The sequence below is a fragment of the Pelodiscus sinensis genome, chromosome 20 (assembly GCF_049634645.1).
Source record: "Pelodiscus sinensis isolate JC-2024 chromosome 20, ASM4963464v1, whole genome shotgun sequence".
NCBI lineage: Eukaryota > Metazoa > Chordata > Testudines > Trionychidae > Pelodiscus > Pelodiscus sinensis.
In genome coordinates, this window is record NC_134730.1 from 23,208,031 (window position 1) to 23,228,067 (window position 20,037).

Genomic DNA, 20,037 nt, shown 5'->3' on the forward strand with positions numbered 1-20,037 from the left:
GGAAACGCTCAATGCTAAGGTACCTTGTACGTCAGTTATTCTCACAATAATTTTAATTGGTCAGCTCAGAAAAATCAGCAGAATGAGAATATATTGGACTCACTACCTGGAAGATCTGGTTTTATTGTTTGAAAAGGAAATGTACTGTGTCTGGGATTTTCAATAATATCGTCCCACGGTAAAAGTAAAAGATTGGTGTGTATTTTTTCAGATCTTTGCTCTGTCGGCCAAACCCTCCTTTGACCAGAAGAGGTCGCTAGCTGTACACGTAAAGCACTTTTACTAACTTCTGAGAGCCTGCTCTTTGTAGTGCTTTCCAGGGCTAGAAACCAGCCCACTGCTGAGCAATAGCTAGGTTGCTTGGAAATAGGTAAGGTAGATTTATTTGTCCTTCTGTGCTGTGTCATGAATTGAAAGGTACATTCACTAGCTAGAACATGTGGCAAAGCAAAAAGAGGATTTTAAAGATCAGGGCACAATGTATATTATTGTTTGCTATTGTACTTTCCATCATAGGCGGGCTCCGTGAGTGTCCAGAGAAGAAATAGTTGGTGCTCAGCGCACTCATCGGCAGCCAAGCTTTTCCCCTTTTCTCCTCCCCCAGCGCTTCTCACCTGCTGCTGGCCCTACTGATCAAGTCCTTCCCCTCCCTCCTGCTCTCTGGGTATAGCTGTTTCCCAGCGTGCAGGACACCCTGTGAGGGAGGAGAAGGAGCAGGGTGGAGTGTGCTGGGGACTGGAACGGAAAGAGAAGGGGAGACGTAGGGCAAGAGTGGAGCCTCAGAGCAGGGCTGGGCAAGATGCGGCATGGGGGCCAAATCCGGCCCACCTAACATTTTGATCTGGCCCACGGAATGCATCAGGGGGTGGCTCAGGCAGCGAGATCGTATTTAAATGGCTCCCAGCTCCCGGCTGTAGCGATAGCCTGACAGAGGCTGGAGCCACGCATCTTTTAAACAGCTGCAGCAACCCCAGGCGGCTGCCGGGCAGTGCAGTAGCAGCGGGGCTGAGGGCTGTGAACCCTTCAAAGTGATGTTATTTAAAGGGTTTGCAGCTCATGGTCCCGCCACTACTGCATTGCCTGGCAGGCGCTGGGATTGCTGCAGCTATTTAACGAGCTTGTGGCTCCAGCCCCTTTCCAGGTAGCTCTGCAATCAGGAGCTGGGACAAAGTATAGCAAAGGACTCGCGGTTCCCGGTCCTGCCACTACTGCATTGCTTAGCAGCCACCCAGTGTTGCTGCAGCCATTTAAAGGGCTCCTGGTTGTGGAGGACTTATGGGGGGGGGGGGGTGGAGCCGACTCGAGACCAGTACCAAAATGAATTAAGTGGGCCTGCTGCGAAAATTATTGCTCACCCCTGGCCTAGGGCAAAGGGGAAGGGTCAAGCACCCCTTAGCTAGAGGGTAAATGAGCCCTATGCTTTCCATGCTCAAACACTTCTGTGTATCTAGTACAGTACATAGACGTGCGCTTAAAATGAGCAGAAGTCCTGCATTTGCTAGTTTGTTTCACTGCAGTTGGGTTTATGGTGTCTATGATGGATGTGGCAATTCCCTGCAATATCTTTAAGAGATCTTACTATAATATATTTTTATATTATTGTGGGCCATGAAATGTGTGTCATTCCACGGGAGAGTGACCACAGCTCCTCCAGGAAATAAGAACAGAGGTGAAGAGCAAAGTTCCCTCTAATCTTTTCCACCCACATGTAAATTTTTTTCCATCCACGTACAGAATAAATTTTTACGTGCACCGAAAGCCTGCCTGTGGGTGCTCTGCTAAGCAGCTGGATGGCATCTGAATTTCTCCTGGGCAGCTGCACAAGTGCTTACAGGGAACATTGGTGAAAAGATCAGGCAAACTCACTCCTATTGTAACTAGGGATGTAAATATCGTTCAAAACCGTTAACCAGTGAAATGATTAAAACTGTATCTTTAGCCAGTTTACCATTGGTGGGCCGGCGCAGAGCAGCTGGGGGCGCTGTCTCACAGGGCTGTGGACAGGCATGGCATTGTTGCTGTGCCACGGCTGGGGCCCTGCATACCCCTGCCCAGGGTCACTGCAGTGCTGTTGGGGCAAGGGCAGGGCTGCTAGTACGGCCAGGGTTGGGACTGGGGCTGCGGGTCCCACCTGCCCCACTCAGGACTGAGGTTTCAGGCACAGTTGGGACTGCTCCTGTAGCGTGGATGAGGCCAGGATCCCCTTGTTCCCAGCCGGGATGTGGCTGAGGCTGCTAGAATCTGGGTTCTACTTGTCCTCGGCTGGGGCCAGGAATGCAGACGTGGCCAGGGCTGGTGCGGGAGTGGGTGGGCCACTATGGCCTCACCTGCTGCCCTGCCCTGAGTTCCTGCCATCCAGCCTGTCTGGTTAACTGGTTACCTATCTGGTAGATCTAATGCTTACCGGGTAACTGGTTAACTAGTTAACCTTTTACATCCCTATTTGTAACCCCCCCCAGAAAAGTAGCGCCACCTGGTGATGATCGTATATACTGGTTCAAACTGCATTCAGGTACATACAAGGTTGTTACAAAGAGGTAAGTAATGTGTTGTCATTAACCTCTGAGAATAGGACAAGAAGCAATGGGCTTAAATTGCAACAAGGGCAGCTTAGGTTGGACATTATGAAAAACTTCCAAACTGTTAAGGTAATTAAGCCTTGGAATACACTGACTAGAGAGGTTGTGGATAGCGATGTAAAATGCCATTTAATCAGTTAACTGGTTAAACATTCTGTTTAACCGATTAACTGCTTAAACAGGAGTGAGCTGGGATCTGCTCCTCTCTGCCTGTTGTGAGGCACCAGGCTCTGGGTGGTTTGGGGTACCCTCTGCCTTCCCTGCCCATGGCATGGCACAGCTGGCCCCACTGTGGGCCCGCCATAAGCTGGGGATGCTCTGGTCTGGCTGGAGCACCCCCCGCACCTGCCATTTGGTATGGCTGGCCTGACCTTCCCATCGTAGGCAGGGGTGCTTCGGTCAGACCAGGCCCACCATGGGTGTGGGCTGCTCCAGCTCAGCCGGGCTGCTGGGTAACCGTAAATGCTAACCATTCACATCCCTAGCTGAGGAATCTCTATCATTGGAGATTTTTAAGAACAGGTTAGACAAACATCTGTCAGGGACAGCCTAGATAATGTTCAGTCCTGCCATGAGTGCAGGAAATTGGAGTAGAAGACTTCTCAAGATCCCTTCCAATCCTGTGAGTCTAGGATTCTTCAGAGTCTAACAGACAAAGAAAGGACTAAATAGCGTGAGTATAAACTGACTGAGGAATACCTTTCTTCTGTCCAAGGGAGGCCCCAGTCCTTCCAAAGAGGGCTTGGAAGAACTTTGGCTTTCTGAGGCCCCGTAAGACGGATGGATGACTTCTGAGAAGCTTATTAGCATGCATTCAGGTTCTTTTATTATTTGAATGTTTTATCTGTGATGCTTTCTCCTGAAGAATAAATGCATTTGCTTATAATGAGTTGGATGATAATGTATAACTAGTGGCAATTATGTTCTTTTATAAGTCTTCACAGAGAAACCAACACACTGATGATGGCTGGTTATAGACAGTCTGACTTGCTAGGAATATCACAATCAGGAGAGAGAAGGAGTAGTCCTTGGGGCAATTCTGCACCACTGCGCAATGCAGAATTTTGAATTAATTTAATTTTTTTGCACAGAATATCTCTTGAATGCAAACAGGGCTTTTTCGAAAGAGAGGGTCCAGATTGCCTGGGTGCTTTCTTTCGAAAAAGCGGATCACTTTTTCGAAAGTCTTGTGGATGTCTAGACAATCTCTTTTGGAAGAGGCTTGTAGTCTAGACGTACCCTGAGGTTGGGGATGGGTGTCTGGGCTGAGGGGCCTATGCAGCTGGGCTCTCAGAGGGCAGGGGATGTGAGTGTCTGCCCCCCAAATGGGCTCTTAGGGAGTGCAGGCAGAGAAAGAGAAACTGGGTTGTCATAGGAGTTTCTTTAACTCTTTACTACTAGACGTATTCTTTTGTGTGCCTGTGTTGTTACAGACCTACTTGCTGACAGGTATTTGGAAATAAATTACCAAAATAGTTGAAACTGGCATGGTTCTGTACTGTTTTTTTGATACATTTTGCAGAATATTTCAGAATTTTAAAACATTGCTTGCAAAATTTTTAATTTTTGGCATAGAATTCCTCCAATAGTAAGGGACAGGGCAGCTGAACAAAGGTGATGGCTGAAGAGCCAAAAGTCTAAAGTGATGCTTTGCAAGGACTACAGAGTGAGTTGCCCTGAACTGTGACTGTCTTCTCTAATAGCCTGACTTGATTAGTCTCATTAACACTCGGGATGGTAAAACGTGTGTATTTATTTCAATGTGTAATCACTGAAAAATCCAGCAGTTACAAGTTTACACGCAGGAGCCAGTGCTTAGGGAGCCCTTTATATTGGCTTCCCACAAGCACCGGCTCCCACGGAGCCACCTGCCCTCCACCCTGTACTGCTGCCTCAGAGCTTAAAACCGGTTCCCCATGCCTACTGGCTCCTGCCTGCTCTCCCACACTTCTGCCTTTGTATCAGGCTCATTGGTTAACCATGTACACGTGTACACTGTCGTATCCCTAATTAACACTGGTTCTACACTTGACAAGTAACTTCTTTTGTTGTTTTTATATATACACCCCTGCCTCTGTAATTTCCATTCCAGTTCATCTGATGAAGTAAGTTTTACCCACAAAAACTTATGACCTAATAAATCTGTTTGTCTCTAAGGTGTCACAGGACTCCTCATTGGTTTTGCAGATATGTACAAACATGGCAACCCCTCTGAGACTTCTCTGATAGAATTCCTTTTTGATTGTGTCTTAAGGAATGGGGATCTTCAGCTTTGCCAGATATGACAGTGACTTTTATAGTGCAAGCTACAAAGGCAGACTGAAGAAAGTCAAGAAGCTTCCCTCCTCAGACTATTCAGTTTTTGATGGCTATTATACGCCTGCAGTCACCAGTGTGCTGCTTCTGAGGTCATGCAAGGTGGGTGCCTATTGGGATCTGCAAAGTTACTGATAGCCTTAAATTTCCATTTGGAAATACAAACAGTTTTTGTTTTGTGTTTAATTCTTCTCTTGCTGGAGTAAATTAGGAGTAGTAACACCAGTGAAGTCAATGGAGTTACACCAGTGTTAATAACAGCAGAGTCTGGTCTTGTCATCGTTTAGCCTTGTAGTTGAGATCAGGTTGGATGTTCAAGCTGATATCCTTAGACTTGTGTACATGGGAGCAGGATGCTCTCAGTAGAGGGTACTTGGCAAGGATGGATTAAAGCCAGATCCACTAATCTGAATCTTGGATTGGGAAAAGGTCTGAGGAGTGACAAAGTTTGGATCCAAGGATACAGCTAAGCTCTAGAGAGTGCTGGTGTTTGCTGTGAGGACTGAGGAGTGGGGGGTAACACAGATGGAGTAGAGAACCTGGAGTGGAATTAGTGTTTTTGCAAGGGGGAGGGGCTTTGGTTTGCTAAGAGCCCTTTGGTGGGTATTGGAGCCAAGATCTATTAGGCTGGATCCACTACCAATCTGCTTCAGCTTGACTGGATGGAGCCAGTTTAGTAACCTCCAGGCCTGCCTGTTTAATTAACCACTTCTTGTAGAGGTGTGTCTGTGAGATACTCAGGGGCGGCCAATGAGCCTAGGCAGACGAGGTGGTCGCCTAGGGCGCTGCCGGCCCAGGCGTCCCGTGATCACGTCGCGGCCATTGACGGCCGTGCAGGCGGGGGCACCAATCGTGCCTTCTGCCTGGGGCACCAGCTGCTACAGCCAGCCTCGGGCCGCTCCTGGAGATACTGTAGCTGCAGGAAGAACTTCATTGGTATTTGTGGTTCCTGTTGTCAGTGGACGGATGTGGTTTGAGAGCCTTTGTCCAGATACTAGAGGCTGTGTCTACACTGCACCCCTTTTCCGGAAAAGGGATGCAGATGAGACAAGTCGGAATTGCAAATGAAGCGGGGGATTTAAATATCCCCCGCTTCATTTGTATAAACGTGGCTGCCGCTTTTTTCCGGCTCGGGGCTTTGCCAGAGAAATGCGCCAGTCTAGATGGGATCTTTCGGAAAATAAACCCTTTTCTGAAAGATCCCTTATTCCTCTTAAAATCAGGAATAAGGGATCTTTCGGAAAAGGCTTTATTTTCCGAAAGATCCCGTGTAGACTGGTGCTTTTTTCTAGGAAAGCCCCGAGCCGGAAAAAAGCGGTAGCCACGTTTATACAAATGAAGCGGGGGATATTTAAATCCCCTGCTTCATTTGCAATTCTGACTTGTCTCATCTGCATCCCTTTTCCGGAAAAGGGGTGCAGTGTAGACACAGCCAGAGAGTACAATAGCATTTTCCTAAATTGGAGAAATCACCTCACCTAATTGATGCATTTTAATTTCCAAATCAAGGAAGATCATGCTTCCCTTTACTCAGTATTGATTGACCTAAATAAAACACAATAAATCCTTATTTTGAAGGCCAGTAAATTCAATCTCTGGGGCTTAGTCAGGGGGTCGTGAGTCTTAGCTTACTATTGCTTGCAAGGTACTTTGAGCTCCCTGGATAGTAGCACTATATTTATAAGGATAATTCTTTACACTTCAAACATCTGGTTTTAAAAATCACTTAAGCATATTCTGAGAAGCAGATATTTTGTTACAATAGTGTCGAGAGGTCCCCCTGAAATTAGGGCCTGATTGTGCTAGGTGATGTACAAAAAAAAGGAGAGAGGAAGAGACAGCCTCTAAACTTGGGGAGCTTAGAGCCCAGGTCCACAATACAAAACAAGAATGGGAGAAAGTATTACTGTCCTCATTCTGCAGCTGATGAACTGAAGCATAGAGAGACTGTGACTTACTCAGTTCACAGGAAGTCTGTGGCAGTGCTGGGAATTCAACATTCACTTCCTTTCATTAACTACAAGGCCATCCTCTTCTTTTTTCTTTAGCTAAAATTGGTACCAGCCCAGTACCAGCTCTGTTGACCTGTCTTGGAATGGGTTCGAAGTGGATCATTGTATCATCAGCCCATTTCGGAAGGTGTTATAATGGGTATTGCTGATGTAGGGAGAGCAGAAGAAAGAGGGGAAAATATAGATTACAGTACTTTGTGAAGTATGACCTGTATTTCAGACCCTGACCCATGAGATTGGACACATCTTTGGACTCCGTCACTGTCAGTGGCTGCAGTGTGTGATGCAGGGTTCCAATCATCTGGAGGAATCAGACCGACGCCCGTTGGACCTGTGTCCAATTTGTCTGCGCAAGTTGCAGTCTGCCATTGGCTTTCACCTTGTGGAGAGATACCAGGTACAGAGAAATTGCTTAGAAAGGGAAGGATTTGCCATTGAGGAACAGACTACTTCTTCAGGTCTAACGACCTGCCAATAACTGATCTTCCTAAAAAAGTGAAAATCTTTCATCATGCACCTGACTACATGTGCAGTAATGTAAATGGGAGAAGTACTTACAGATCCCTATGGCTGTCTGCCCATGCCAAAGAGCATGATATTTGATTAGCCCGCAATTAGCGTGTATTATCCAATCCCAATGTTTAACCTTTTGACCCCTAGCAGGAGTGAATCTCACAGCCGCAAACAGAAAGAAAAAACATTTTTCTTGTGTTTGTTTCTGCCACTTTAGTTATTTGAAACGTTGCTATGGAAACTGTAGTTAATGTCAGTGTGTTTTTCTTGGTACCTTTTTGGTCCTCTACTGTAGTGCTTAAAAAAGTTAAAAATTAAGGAGCACAAACATTCATGGCCTCCAGAGGAAACTGTGGTTTGAGACATGCAAAGTAAGATCATTGTTTATGCAGAATACTGTCCCCATGGTTTATTGGAAACGAAGTGTTTACTTGTTATACTAAATAGTGAGCTATAGAAGTGGCTAGTTGTACTGACAATTCTTCACATTTAAAATGGAGGACAGAATAACTGTATTTATGGTTGGCTTGTTGAAAAACTCCTAATCCCTATAAACTGGGTTTGTTCCCAGTAGACTATAATGGAAAAAGAGAGAACAATTTCAGAGTTGTTCAGTAGTTTAATTTGATCCAAAACTCACTGAATCATGAATGGCCGTTCAGCTTGTGTATCTTTTTCTAGGCGTTACTGGAGTGGATGGATGAAGATGGGAATGGAATGGAAGCTGAACTCCGCAATGAAGCCAAGATGGGTTTGCTGAAACCCATAGAAGCATTTAAGGAGTGTCGAGAGTGGGTATTAAAATGTCTTGATGTCCTGCAGAAATAAAGCTGTAGGATGTATGTAGTATCAAAGGGGAACTATTCTCCTCTGTTTAAAGATTAACTTCCAGGTTGACCATTTCTAAAACTGTTGTAACTTGCTATAGGTCATCCACTGCATTGTAAGGATCTGTAATAAAAATCCATCCCTTTGTTGCTGAACCATTTACCTTTACTCCAGAACAGTAACTCTTTCTTCCATGACCATACAGTATTTGATCTCTGCTAGTGCTATGCTCATAACAGAAATCAAGGTACATTTTAATCTCAATTGCAGGAATATACAGAAGAATATTTAATATCTTGTAAAAAGGGCGTAATGTGTAGCTTTTAAATATATATTCTAAATATTTGCAGAGGATTGTTGTGTTTATCTAATTTCTTTCTCAAGCATTGGAAATTAGGAGCATTGAATAATGAGGAGTCAGTGGCCAAGCTCCCCCACACCCGCTGAAGCTGCAGATCTGTAGTATTCTTCAGGTCCTGTAACAGGCCTTTTCTATACTACCGCAGGCCATCAACCTAAGTTATGCAACTTCAGCTACCTGTATAATGTAGAAGTCTATGTACTTAGATCTGTTTCCTGCTGTCTCTGCACTGTGTTAAGTCGACATCTGACAGTCTCCAGTTGACTCCACTTAATCTTCTCATTTTGGTGGCGTACCGGAGTTGATGGGAGAGTGCTTGCAATAAATCGACCTCCACTGGATTGATCACTGCCTGTTGCTCTAGCCCAGTGGTCCCCAACGCGGTGCCCGCGGGCGCCATGGCGCCCACCGGGGCATTTATGTGCTCCCACCTAGTGACCAGGGCCGGCCCAAGTCATTCTTGCACCCTGGGTGCATGCACGGCCCCTGCCCTAAGCGCGCGGCGCATGCATAGTGCTGCCCCTCGGTGCCCGCCAGCCCCAAAGGGTTGGGGATCACTGCTCTAGCCCGTAGTGAAAACATGCATTAAGACAGTCACTGGGGAGAGGATTCCATCCCCACTACCTGCCTAGAGGCCTGCAATTTTCTCCATGTGGGTGCAGCGGCCTGTCTGTCTGCAAAATCATTTGCAGGGTCAGATCCAAAGTGAGTTTTTCATTTGAGAATCAGGAAATGGTGCCTGGGTACTTTAAATTAGGAATAGAATGAAAAGAAACTGATTAAAGAGCCAAAGCAGAACAGATTTAATTGATGTGTTGTGTGATGTGTTTAATTTCCCATGCCAGGTTATTATTTTAATTACGGACACCAAGACCCAATTATACTTCAATTTTCTTTATATAATCCTGTTAGGACACTTCCTTAGTCTGTTGCTGCTAAACTGATTTCTTCCCATCATTACCCCAAAGAAAGGCTGGAGGACTGGATTTCACACTGTGTACAATTTTCAGGATTATTTTTGCACTGTTTCACAAAGGTGTATTTGTGTTCCCTTCCAAATCCCTTTGCATTGTGAGCAATTAACTTTCTATTGAAGTTTATAAATAAATCATTGCTGTTCCAATGGAAAAATATATGCCAAATGAATGTTTTATGATTTTTAGATTTAAATCCGTTCGAAACGTGTTATAATATTTATTGCTGTTATAATTTCCATAGTGCTATGTTTGTGGAAATTTTATTTGACAGTTATATAAAAGGACACAATCCATGTCCCAGAGGCTTCCATTTTGAGGCTGTGATCTTGTAATCTAATCAGCAGGGGCAGCCATACTGAATGGTGCTCTACTCCAGAACAGAGGCCCATCTGTGCAGATCAGATTGCAGAACTGGGTCTAATCCTGCAAGCACTTCAGAATAGAAGTAATTTGATTTACATGAATTGTCACCATTGTTATCCTGATTTCTTGGGTGAATAAAGTTTACTCACATGCTTAAGTGTTTGCAGAACACAGTCCACATTTCTCCACCTCACTTAACACCTCAATTGCTAAAGGCACTGAGCAGGAAACCTCTGTGTTACCAGTGGATTTTTGTGTTCACCAATTTTGGAATAACCAAACTATACAGGATGTTCAGTACATCGCTGCTTTCATTATATTTTTAAAGTTTGGAAAACATTTGATGACAATCACCAGGACTAAAACTTTGGCAAAACTCCAAGACTTCAGTGGGGCCCGGATTTCATCTTAAATCTTAAATGTATACAGATTTTTTTTAAATGACATTTTAAAAATCAAAATTAATACTTGCACCATTCATAGGCACCAGAATTTTTTTTTTTTTTTGGTTTATGCATAGGTAACCATGCATGGCAAACTCACTAGAACCTGCATTCCCATGTATATGTCCTATGTCAGGATTTTCAGGTGGAAATGGTTAGAAAGTGAGGGAGACATTTGATTTCTAAAGGCTCATTAAAACAGAGCAAAATGCTTCCTCACGAAAGATTATAAGCAGTGTTGTTATAGCCCTTTTGGTCCCAGGGCATTAAAGAGCAAAGGTGGATGAGGTAAGAGCACAGACGTTTAGTGAGGGGACCTGCCCCCCCACAGAAACAGAAGACAGGACTATGCAGCTCTTTAAAGACTAACAAGATGGTTTATTAGGCGATGAGCTTCGTGGGCCAGACCCACTGCCCCACGAAAGCTCATCACCTAATAAACATCTTGTTAGTCTTGCAAGTGCTGCATAGCCCTGTCTTTTGTTTCAGCTACCCCAGACTAACAGAGCTGCATCTCTATGGCTATTCCGACACAGAGAGATGGTGCTGTAAAAACAACACCGCTAATCACCGCACTCTCCAGATGCAGATCTGCAGGAGGTGCCGGGCTAGAGCTTTCTCCAGCAGCCAATCGCAGCAGGCCAGTGGGGGTAGTGGAAACAACATCGCTCCCTTTTGCTGGGCCCGCTCTTAACCACGTGTGTGGTGCAGGCAAAGCGCTGCGCGTGAAGCCCCGGGGCTCTGTAGGGGGCCGGGAAGCGAGCAGCTGTAGGCGGCTGAAACTTTCGCTCCACCCTTCGGTGTGGCCCTGGGCGGGGCAGGGCCTTGCTCACCCGCGTCACGCTGCGCAGCGGGGAGGATTAAGCATGGCAGGCAGGCAGGCAGCCGCGGGCCGCTCTCAGTACACCAGTGAGTGCACCCTTCTTTTGGCTGGCTGTGGGGCTTGATTCTAGGGGGCCTGTCCCTGGGGGCGGCGTGTGCCAACTTCTACAAACTTGTGTGCGGGATAGAGCTGCTTGTGAACCTTGGGGGGATGGGGCCTGTGTCTCTCTGCAGTGTGTTGGCAGCTGCCAGCTCGGAAAGTGCAGGGGAGGGCAGAGCAGGAGGTGTGGCTATTGCTGATCAACTCGCAACTGTGTGTGTGTGTTGGGGGGGAGATGTTATAGGGAGAGATTCAAATCCAGGTACAGCTCGTGGCTGGTGGATATTTATTTGATGATGCATGAAGGAGATGGAATCCAGGTCTTGCAGAGTGAGGATCTCAGGTCTGGACTTAGGATGGTCTGTAGGATTTGCCTCATTATTACTTTGCATCTTGTCTGTGTGTTCCGTGGTGGCTCTGTGTGTGTATTATTCGCTCAGGTCGGGCACCTGTTCAGCTAGTTACATTACAGAGCAACAACCAGCCCCTGCCCACCAGTAGAAAAACCCTTGTTGGCCATAGAATACTAGAACTGGCAGGGACCTGGAGAGATCATCCAGTCCAGTCCCCTGCCCTCATGGCAGGACCAAACATTGTCTATATCATCCCTGATACCAGTGACCCCAGCACTTATGACCTAATTGGTTCCTGGAGAGCCATCATAAGTCGAGCCATAAGTTGAACCCTTATTTCTTAGAGGTGCAATGTTATAAATGGGAGTTCTGTTCCTGGCCCACTTTGCTTCCTGGGAGTTGTAGTCCCCAATGTGCTGGGCCTGAAAGGACTTGCTGAGCTGGAGCACGGCAGTCGTAAGTTGGGGGTTGCCTGTAGATGTCTGTCTAACCTGCTCTTAAATATCTCCAGTGATGGAGATTCCACAACCTCCCTAGGCAACTTAGGTTGTGGAATCAGCTTGACAGGAAGTTTTTCCTAATGTTCACCTAAATCTCCCTTCATGCAGTTTAAGTCCATTGCTTTTTGTCCTATCATCAGAGGTCAAGGAGAATAATTTCCCCCCCTTCTCCCTGCAACACCTTTTTAGATACCTGAAAACTGCTATCATGTCCCCTCTTAGTCTTCTCTTTTCCAAACTAAACAAGCCCAGTTCCTTCAGCTTTGCCTCATAGCTCATGTTTTCTAGACCTTTAATCATTTTTGTTGCCCTTCTCCGGACCTTCTCTAATTTCTCCAAATCTTTCTTGAAATGTGGCACACAGAACTGGACACAGTACTCCAATTGAGGCTTAATCAGTGCAGAGCCATAATGCTGTGGTACGCAGAAGGCTAGAATTCTCAGGCTCTGTCAACTTTCCGGCGGGAATACCTGTACCCATCCATGGACTGAAAATGTCTTTGCTTCAATCTAGAGGGTGTGTAATAAAGGACCATCTGAGCATGGAGGTTGAACTTGAGGCTTTGAAAGGTGGTGGGGATTCACAGGTGGAGATTCCCATAGAATTTATTAACAGGCTATTTCTTCCATTCAGAATGGCAATGTCCTCTTCCCTTTATGTAGCCAGCCTTCTCTGCTGGCTGGTGGATTATGGAGTGGAGCTATAATCCTGCCTGCTCCATCCCCTTGCTTATCCGCTTGATCCTTGGTGGCGGACCTGTAGTGGAAGAAACCCTAGTACAGGTGCATAAGTGGCGGAATTCTGACTCCCTCTGCAGCCAAGTTGGGCCATAGACAATCTCTGGCCTGGAGTTGATTGACTCTAAATGGTATAAAATGCTTCATTTCAGTAAGCTTGCGTGTTGTCCGCATGGGCTAGTACGGATTAAAAGGGTATGGTCAGATGTTCGTTTCCACTGTGCAGCCTGGGGGAACAAGGCCAGGTCTACATCATCAGAGAAAGTTGACTTAAGAGAGGCAACTCCAGCTATGAGAATAGCGTAATTGGAGTCGACATGCCTTAAGTCGACTTCCCTTACTTGCGCCCCTGTGAAGTACTAGGGTCGACAGGGATGCCGTCAGCAGTTGATTTAGTGGGTCCTTTCTAGACTCACTAAATCAAACCCTGGAAGATCAATCTCTGGTGTGTTGCTCTCGGGGTAAGTGTAGTCAGGCCCTGAGAAGCAAAGAGGTGGGGATGGTGTAGTGGTGAGGAGTGGAGAACTTGGGGGAGAAGAGCAGTTTTCTAAAAGTGACACACAAAATGCTCTTCAAGCCATCTAATTCCAATAGCCACATCCATCTTCCACTGCAGGGATGCCCAAACTTTTCCTGTTGCACCTCCCTCCTTACCAGTAATGGAATCTTTTTGCACAGATGGCTCAGCAGAGGACTGAAAGCTCCTGGTGGGAAAGGAGCGGAGGCTAGAAGAGCGGGATTGGGGCAAAAAGGGAATGGGGGCAGGGCTGTGCTAGAAGCAGAGCGGGGGACTGAGGGTTTCAGATGGGAACGGAGGGAGCTATACCCTGCTGTGCCTCCCCTCCCCCCCAATTTCTTCTCTACCCTCCTCAGGGAGCATACCCCACATTTTGAGGACCACTGCTTCATTGGCTAATCGGACTCCACTTTGTGTTTCAAATCAGCTGCTGTGTCATAGGGGTGCAAGTGAGTAGTGAATTGGTCGACTACCCCGTAAGCCTAGGCTTATCAGGTAGTCAAGTTGACTACTCACATTTCCCCCTGCCCTTGCTGCCTCTACACCAGGGCTACTCAACACGTGCGGCCTGTTTGTTTGCGGCCCGCAGTGCGGTTTGGATTTATGCATGGCTCAACACAAGGCCCGTGGGTGGGAGCCAAACCAAAAAAGTAGTCAATATAATGGTCTTCTGTTGATATGTGTTTTAGTAGTTCAATTCCTGGACTGTCGTTGCTCGTTAGAAGTGCTGTCGTATGCGTGGAAATCGGGTAAATGTTGCATTTTATTAATATCAGCAGAACTGACTTAAATGGGGCCTGCGCATAGTGTAGTTTTGTCTTAATCTTTGTATTCATGGCCATCACCGTGAAAGACACTATTTGCATATATTTGTGGGGGGAGGGATAGCTCAGTGGTTTGAGCTTTGGCCTGCTAAACCCAGGGTTGTGAGTTCAATCCTTGCAGAGGCCATTTAGGGATTTGGGACAAAAAGTTGTCAGCGATGGTACTTGGTCCTGCTGTGAAGGCAGGGGACTGGACTCAATGACCTTTCAAGGTCCATTTCAGTTCTAGGAGATAGGTGATTTGCATATATACATGTGCAGGGCTTGACAAATGGTGGCAAAAGCTGCTCGCCAACCCTGCAGTGTGCAAGAGCTGAATTGCGCATGCACACACTGCTGGTAAATGGGGCATGCAGCTGAAATCTACTTGCCCATGTCGAGTAGATTCTAGAGTTTGTCAAGCCCTGTATGTTTGCATGTATATGCCACCACACTCAAGTTGCAGCCCTTTGCATGTGGTGTGAGTATCATTGTGGCCCCCAGGGCTTCTGAGGTTAAGAAGCCCTGGGCTACGCTGTTTCCTACTGAAACGTTTTATGGTGGAAAAAGTGAAGTAAAGCATTGTCTCCTCTAATCTGTTCTCCATAGATGTTCTTGGTTAATAAGCATATCATGACTAGCTCTGGTGACAAAACCAGAGACTTTGGGGTGTTTTAAGGCTTGGTCTGTGTCACTCTGGTTCAGCGGTTCCCAACCCCTGGTCTGCGGACCGGTGGTGGACCGCAAACAGCTGCTAGCCGGGCCGCAGTACGCTGCCAGGACGTACCCCAATGCCTCAGCCCCGTCCGCTGGAGAAGTGAGCGGCGCAGCGGGCTGGTCTTCCAGGGAGGGGTCTGTGCTGGGCCTGCATGTGCACCCGAGCAGCATGGGGAACGGCGGGGGGGGGTTCTCATGTCTTGCAGGAGCAGGCCCCACCACGGCACAGGCCGCTCCACCCGATCTGACAGAGCAGCGCTAGCCGGTAGTGGAGCGCGTGCGCGGAACCGGAAGTCCGCCAGTCTTCGCTTCTTGAAGGGCCCTTCAAGGCCCTTAAGCTGAGGCTTCTCTATGGCCCACGGCTGCTGCTTGTGCGGGGAACTGGTGAGGCAAGGGGGAGCGGTAGCGGCACCTGCCCCGGGGAGAGGGATGGGTGAGAGCCCCTGCCCCATTAGAGTGATCCTGGTGAGTTCAGGCTGCCATGGCAACAAGCTGCTCTTCTGCTTCCGCTTCCAGCGTGGAGCGCCTGGCTGCCCAGGCCGATAAGTGACAGCGCGGGAACTGCAGGCTGGGCGGCCGGGCGCACAAAGCTTGGTGCCAATAGCAGGGGAAGAGCGAGGTGGGGGTTGGGCTCTCCTTGGGCTGAGGGGCTGGAGGTGGGGGTGGGAGCAGTTTGGGGGCCAGTGTCCAGGTGCTGACGGGGGTGGTTCCTGAGGTGACGGTAACGGGGCGGGAGGGAGGCGATGGCCCTCATAAAAGGGGCAAAGTTGGAGAAGTGGGGGGTTATTCATAGTGTGTGTACGGATGCAATGCAAAATAGCACACGACAAGATTAATTACCATAATGAATATGCAAATGTTTCTACGCCAGTCCGCCAAAAGTTTTTGAATGCGTTTGCCGGTCTGTGGTAATAAAAAGGTCGGGAACCATTGCTCTGGTTAGTCTGTTCCTGAGCAAGACCCTTGCACAGACTGTTACGTATGTATAGCTGCAGGGCAAAGGAGTGTGGGCATTGTACGTAGGGATGTAAATAAGTGATTAAAAAGTTATCTTGTTAAATCACTAAAATTATAATGTTTAACTGGTTAACCATTGGCCAGGCTCCCACCTGGCCTTCTCCAGTGTGGCCAGGGCTAGGGACCATGCGGATGGGGCCATGCCTGCCCTCTCTGGCCCAGCTGGGACCAGGGTCCCTGTGGGCTGCTCTGGCGGGGTCAAGGTCCTGCCAAGTCACCCAGGCTGCTCCAGTGCACCTGGGGCTGGAGTCCCACCTGCCTGCCTGCTTCAGCACATCTGGGGCTGGGGTTCTGCTGGCTTGAATGGGATGAGTTGGAGCGGCCGGGGCTGGAGTTCCATCTGGCCGCACTGGCATAGCCAGAGCCAGGGTCCTCCCAGCTCACCCAGGCAGAGTTGGAGCAACAGGACCCTGCCTGCCACCCCCACATGGCCAGGTTTTGCCGGCTTGATGCAAGCGCAGTCCTGCCTGCTGCGGTTGGCTGTCCAATCGGTTATTCGGCAAGTATTCCGGTTAGGAATGTGAATGTGTAACCATTTACATGGTTAACCTGATGCAGAGGTGTGTGTAGGAATGTGAATGTGTAACCATTTACATGGTTAACCTGATGCAGAGGTGTGTGTGTGTGTGTGTGTGTGTGTGTGTCTTACTGTTTAGGACAAGTTCTTGCACAAACAGACTCAGATGGATAGATAGACAGATCAACATTTCTAAAAATGTATGAACGGATATAGGGATGATGCTGGGCCTACAGAACCAGACAACCAGAGGAAGAAAGAAACAAATTGTATAAATGAATTAACTTGCAGATATAGTCTCTGTCTTGCACCTTGTTTAGTAATTTGGACCAGTGCAAAGTGGATGTGAAATGTAACCTAATAAGAATGGCAATGCTTTTACCCCACTTTGAGCTGTTTTAAATGACTACATACAGAGCAATTAAGAATCTGGCCCATGTAATCAGATTAAATTACTTTAAATCTATATGGGGTGTGAGGGGTGAGGGATTACTTAGAAGTTATAGTGGAAGTCACCAGATGTCACTGTTTAACAAGTTCTGTTTCTTAGCATGTGAACAACGCGCAGTCTCTGTTATAGTTTTGCAATGCCAGTTCTTTTTGGGAACGCTGTTGCAAATAGCATGTTTGTGGTCTACTTCTATCTAAACAGAGTTCATTCTTGTGACAAAGTTGCTTCCTCAAAAAATTGGCTATTGGGTTGAAACTAGGGATGTAAAAAGTCAGTTAAATAGTTAAACCTGTAATGGCTGAAAATCTCAGTGTTACATGGTTACACACACTAGGGGCTTTGCAGTATAAAGCTTAGCGAAGCTTTATATTGCAGAGCCTGCAGTAGGGATGTAATAATGTAGTCGATTAACTGATAAGCAAAAGCTTACAGGTTAATGCTATGGACTACATGCACCCCCCCCCCCCCAGTAAATTTTTTAGCAGGCTGGCCAGCAGCCCAGCTCAGTCCTGGCTCATGCCAGGTCTGGGACGTCTCCCCACTGCGGCTCTGCATTTAAAGTATTAGGAGCCAGGCAGGCAGCTCCGCTCAGTTCCAGCTTGTGCCAGGTCTGGGAACTCAGCCCCTCCACTGGACAGGGGCAGCTGCCTCTGATACAGCCACTGCGCTCCACCCACACCCAAGGAGCTCCCTGCCACTCCACACTGCTGCCTGTGTATCCGAGGCAGCAGTGCGAGGTGACAGGCAACCGGTCTGAGAGGGAGCTGGTTTAAAAGCTGGTTCCCCCCCAGCACTGTCTCTGCGGCAGGCAGGGGGTAGCAGGGACCAGGTGCAAGCCAAGAAGCAGCTGATTCCTAGCTCGCGCCTAGTCCCAGATGCTGCACCTCTTCTTTTTAAATGTATTAAGAGCTTGTCAGCTCTTAATACATTTAAACATCAGAAGTGCAGTGGGGGGACCCCGTGTGAGCCAGGAATCAGCAGTCCTAGCCTCGCGTGGATTCCCTCTTGCTGCACTTTTAGCCTTTTAAATGTATTAGCCACTAACGGGCTCTTAATACATTTAAAAGGCAGAGCCATAGCGGGGTTAACTCTTGGGCTGGGAGCTAATCGCACTGCGGCTCCCCCGCTTATCGACTAATGGATGGAAACTCCATCTACTACTCGATTAGTTGATTACATTCAATTTAACATCCCTACTTTGGGAGTGGGGCTAGAGCGCACTGGCTTAGCCCTCTGATAAGAATTCATAAGTTAATCGACTGTTCTATTCATCCATATTTAATGTCCCTAGCCTGCAGCAAAGCCTCTCCAGAAGCAGAGCCATCAGCCCCTGCCAGTCCAACTCCTGGAGAGGAGGCTGCCTTGCTGCAGCAAATCTCCTGGGGAGCCACCATGTAACCTGTGGTGGGGGGCACTGGGCCAGGCCACCGTGGACAGGGGTTGCTCCGGCTGGCGGGCAAGCTGCTCCATCCCCTGAGATTAAGGAGAATCAGGTAGAGTGATGCTTGGTGGTTAACCTTTCACATTCCTAGCTGAAACTGGATTTTTTTTAAAAGGTTTGCCTACATGCCACTTGTGATCACCTTTGTTCCAGGACTGATGTATAATGTAATAAAGCAAGTCACTCTAAGAAAGTGCCACTGATTTCTCCACCAGTGAATAACCAGCTTACAAGGTTTCTGACATCTGCCATTCAGGAGAAGGTCAATAATTCTTTGAAAGGGGATTGGTGTTGCAATTAAGGTGCATAGTAATTGTCTGGCCTCTTTAATGCTATGAGCTTTTATATAAGGATTATGGGCGGGAGTGGGGAGAATTGTTTTAAATTAATGTGATAAGAACCCAGGTTTTGCAGAAGAGAAAGTTAATTCCTCAGGAAGTGTTACAGCCTGTGCAATTTATGATTTTATTTTTGAGGCACCAGCCAGCTACTTTGTAATAACTGTAAAAGCTCTTATCTGGCACTCAATTAACTGGCATTTCTGTTATTTCCCAAAATAAATCTCCAGTCTAGTAACCAGGATACATTAGGCAAGTGCATATTCTGCACTCTACGTGTATGCAGAAGAAGTAGAAGACACGTAAGCAAGCTGAAATCAGGGATTTGTTCAAGAAAGCAGCTTCCAGAATGTGTGTAGGATCATTCCTGAGCTCAATCTCCGACCTATACTACCTATAGCTACAATGATGATTGATGTTAAGGATGACCCTGAGGCATTGCAAGATTCTGATGTGCCATTTCAACCAAAGAAAGATTAAATTATGGTAAGTGTAGTTTTCATGATCTGGGTGTACCCCATGCACTGCCCATAGTGATATGTGGGGTCGTAAAGAGGTAGGTAATTGGCTAACTGTAGTCAATAAAGGAAGGCGCTCAGTCCTGGCTTGTGCTAGATCCAGGAGCTAACCCTGCTGCAGCTCTGTGGTTTAAACATCGTTGGAGCTGGGCGCGCAGGCAGGGCCGGCTCTTACTACATTTAAAATGCAGAGCCACAGTGGGGGTAAATCCTGGACCCGGTGCGAGTCCCGGTATGTGCCGAGTCCGGCAGTCCCTGTCTGCAGAGATGTCCCAGCATGGAGTTAGGACCCCCCATGGACAAGGGCTGCTGCCAGAGCAGCCTGTGTTCAAGGCTACCCTTGGCTGCCACAGATGGGGGCTGCTTCATGGCAGCAGCGCCTGGCCACGGTGGCCCAGGCTGGCTGTGAACACAGGTGCCACAAAGCAGCCCCTATCTGTGGTAGCTGGGGCTGCCTGTGAACAGAGGTTGCTGTAGCAGCAGCCCATCTGCAGGGGGTCCCAGCTCCTCACTGGGACCCCCCCGTGGGCAGGAACTGCTCTGCCAGATGCCTGTCACGGGCAGAGTCTGCTTTGCGGCAGCCTCCCCTGGCCCCCATTCTCTCCTACTGTTGTTTTTTAAGCCTGCTCCCCTCAGCACCAGCTCCTGCCCCCTGCTGCCTCTGATACAGAGGCAGCAAAGGGTGGGGGGAAATGCAAGTAGTCAACCTGACTACCCGATAAGCCCAGGCTTATCAGGTAGTCAACTACATTCCTACTGTATACACTTACATGCTTCATGAAACTCTGCAGTACAGGATTGCTATGGATTAAT

General features: G+C 47.6%; 2 protein-coding genes across 21 annotated transcripts in view; both read left to right on the plus strand.

The window, feature by feature from the left end:
* The window catches only part of AMZ2 (archaelysin family metallopeptidase 2), a 31,037-nt gene extending 20,724 nt beyond the window's left edge, over positions 1–10,313 (plus strand). For 2 of the 3 annotated variants that reach the window (XM_006110564.4, XM_006110563.4), the window contains exons 5-7: positions 4,834–4,997; positions 7,128–7,304; positions 8,102–10,313. In XM_006110564.4, coding sequence (XP_006110626.2) covers positions 4,834–4,997; positions 7,128–7,304; positions 8,102–8,248 — 488 coding nt within the window. In that variant the 3' untranslated portion in view covers positions 8,249–10,313. The remainder of the gene's footprint in view (positions 1–4,833; positions 4,998–7,127; positions 7,305–8,101) is intronic. The other variant, XM_075903986.1, reaches the window with a different exon arrangement.
* Positions 10,314–11,145: 832 nt separating this feature from the next.
* The window catches only part of ARSG (arylsulfatase G), a 147,242-nt gene continuing 138,350 nt past the window's right edge, over positions 11,146–20,037 (plus strand). For 11 of the 18 annotated variants that reach the window (XR_012896913.1, XR_012896914.1, XR_012896916.1 and 8 more), the window contains exon 1: positions 15,690–19,192. Coding sequence is in view for 1 of the 18 variants with exons in the window: in XM_075903984.1 (XP_075760099.1) it covers positions 11,259–11,301 (43 nt within the window). In the remaining 17 variants the exon portion in view is untranslated. Of the gene's footprint in view, positions 11,302–15,689; positions 19,193–20,037 lie in introns of those variants that run through there. The other 7 variants (XM_075903967.1, XM_075903971.1, XM_075903970.1 and 4 more) reach the window with 7 other exon arrangements.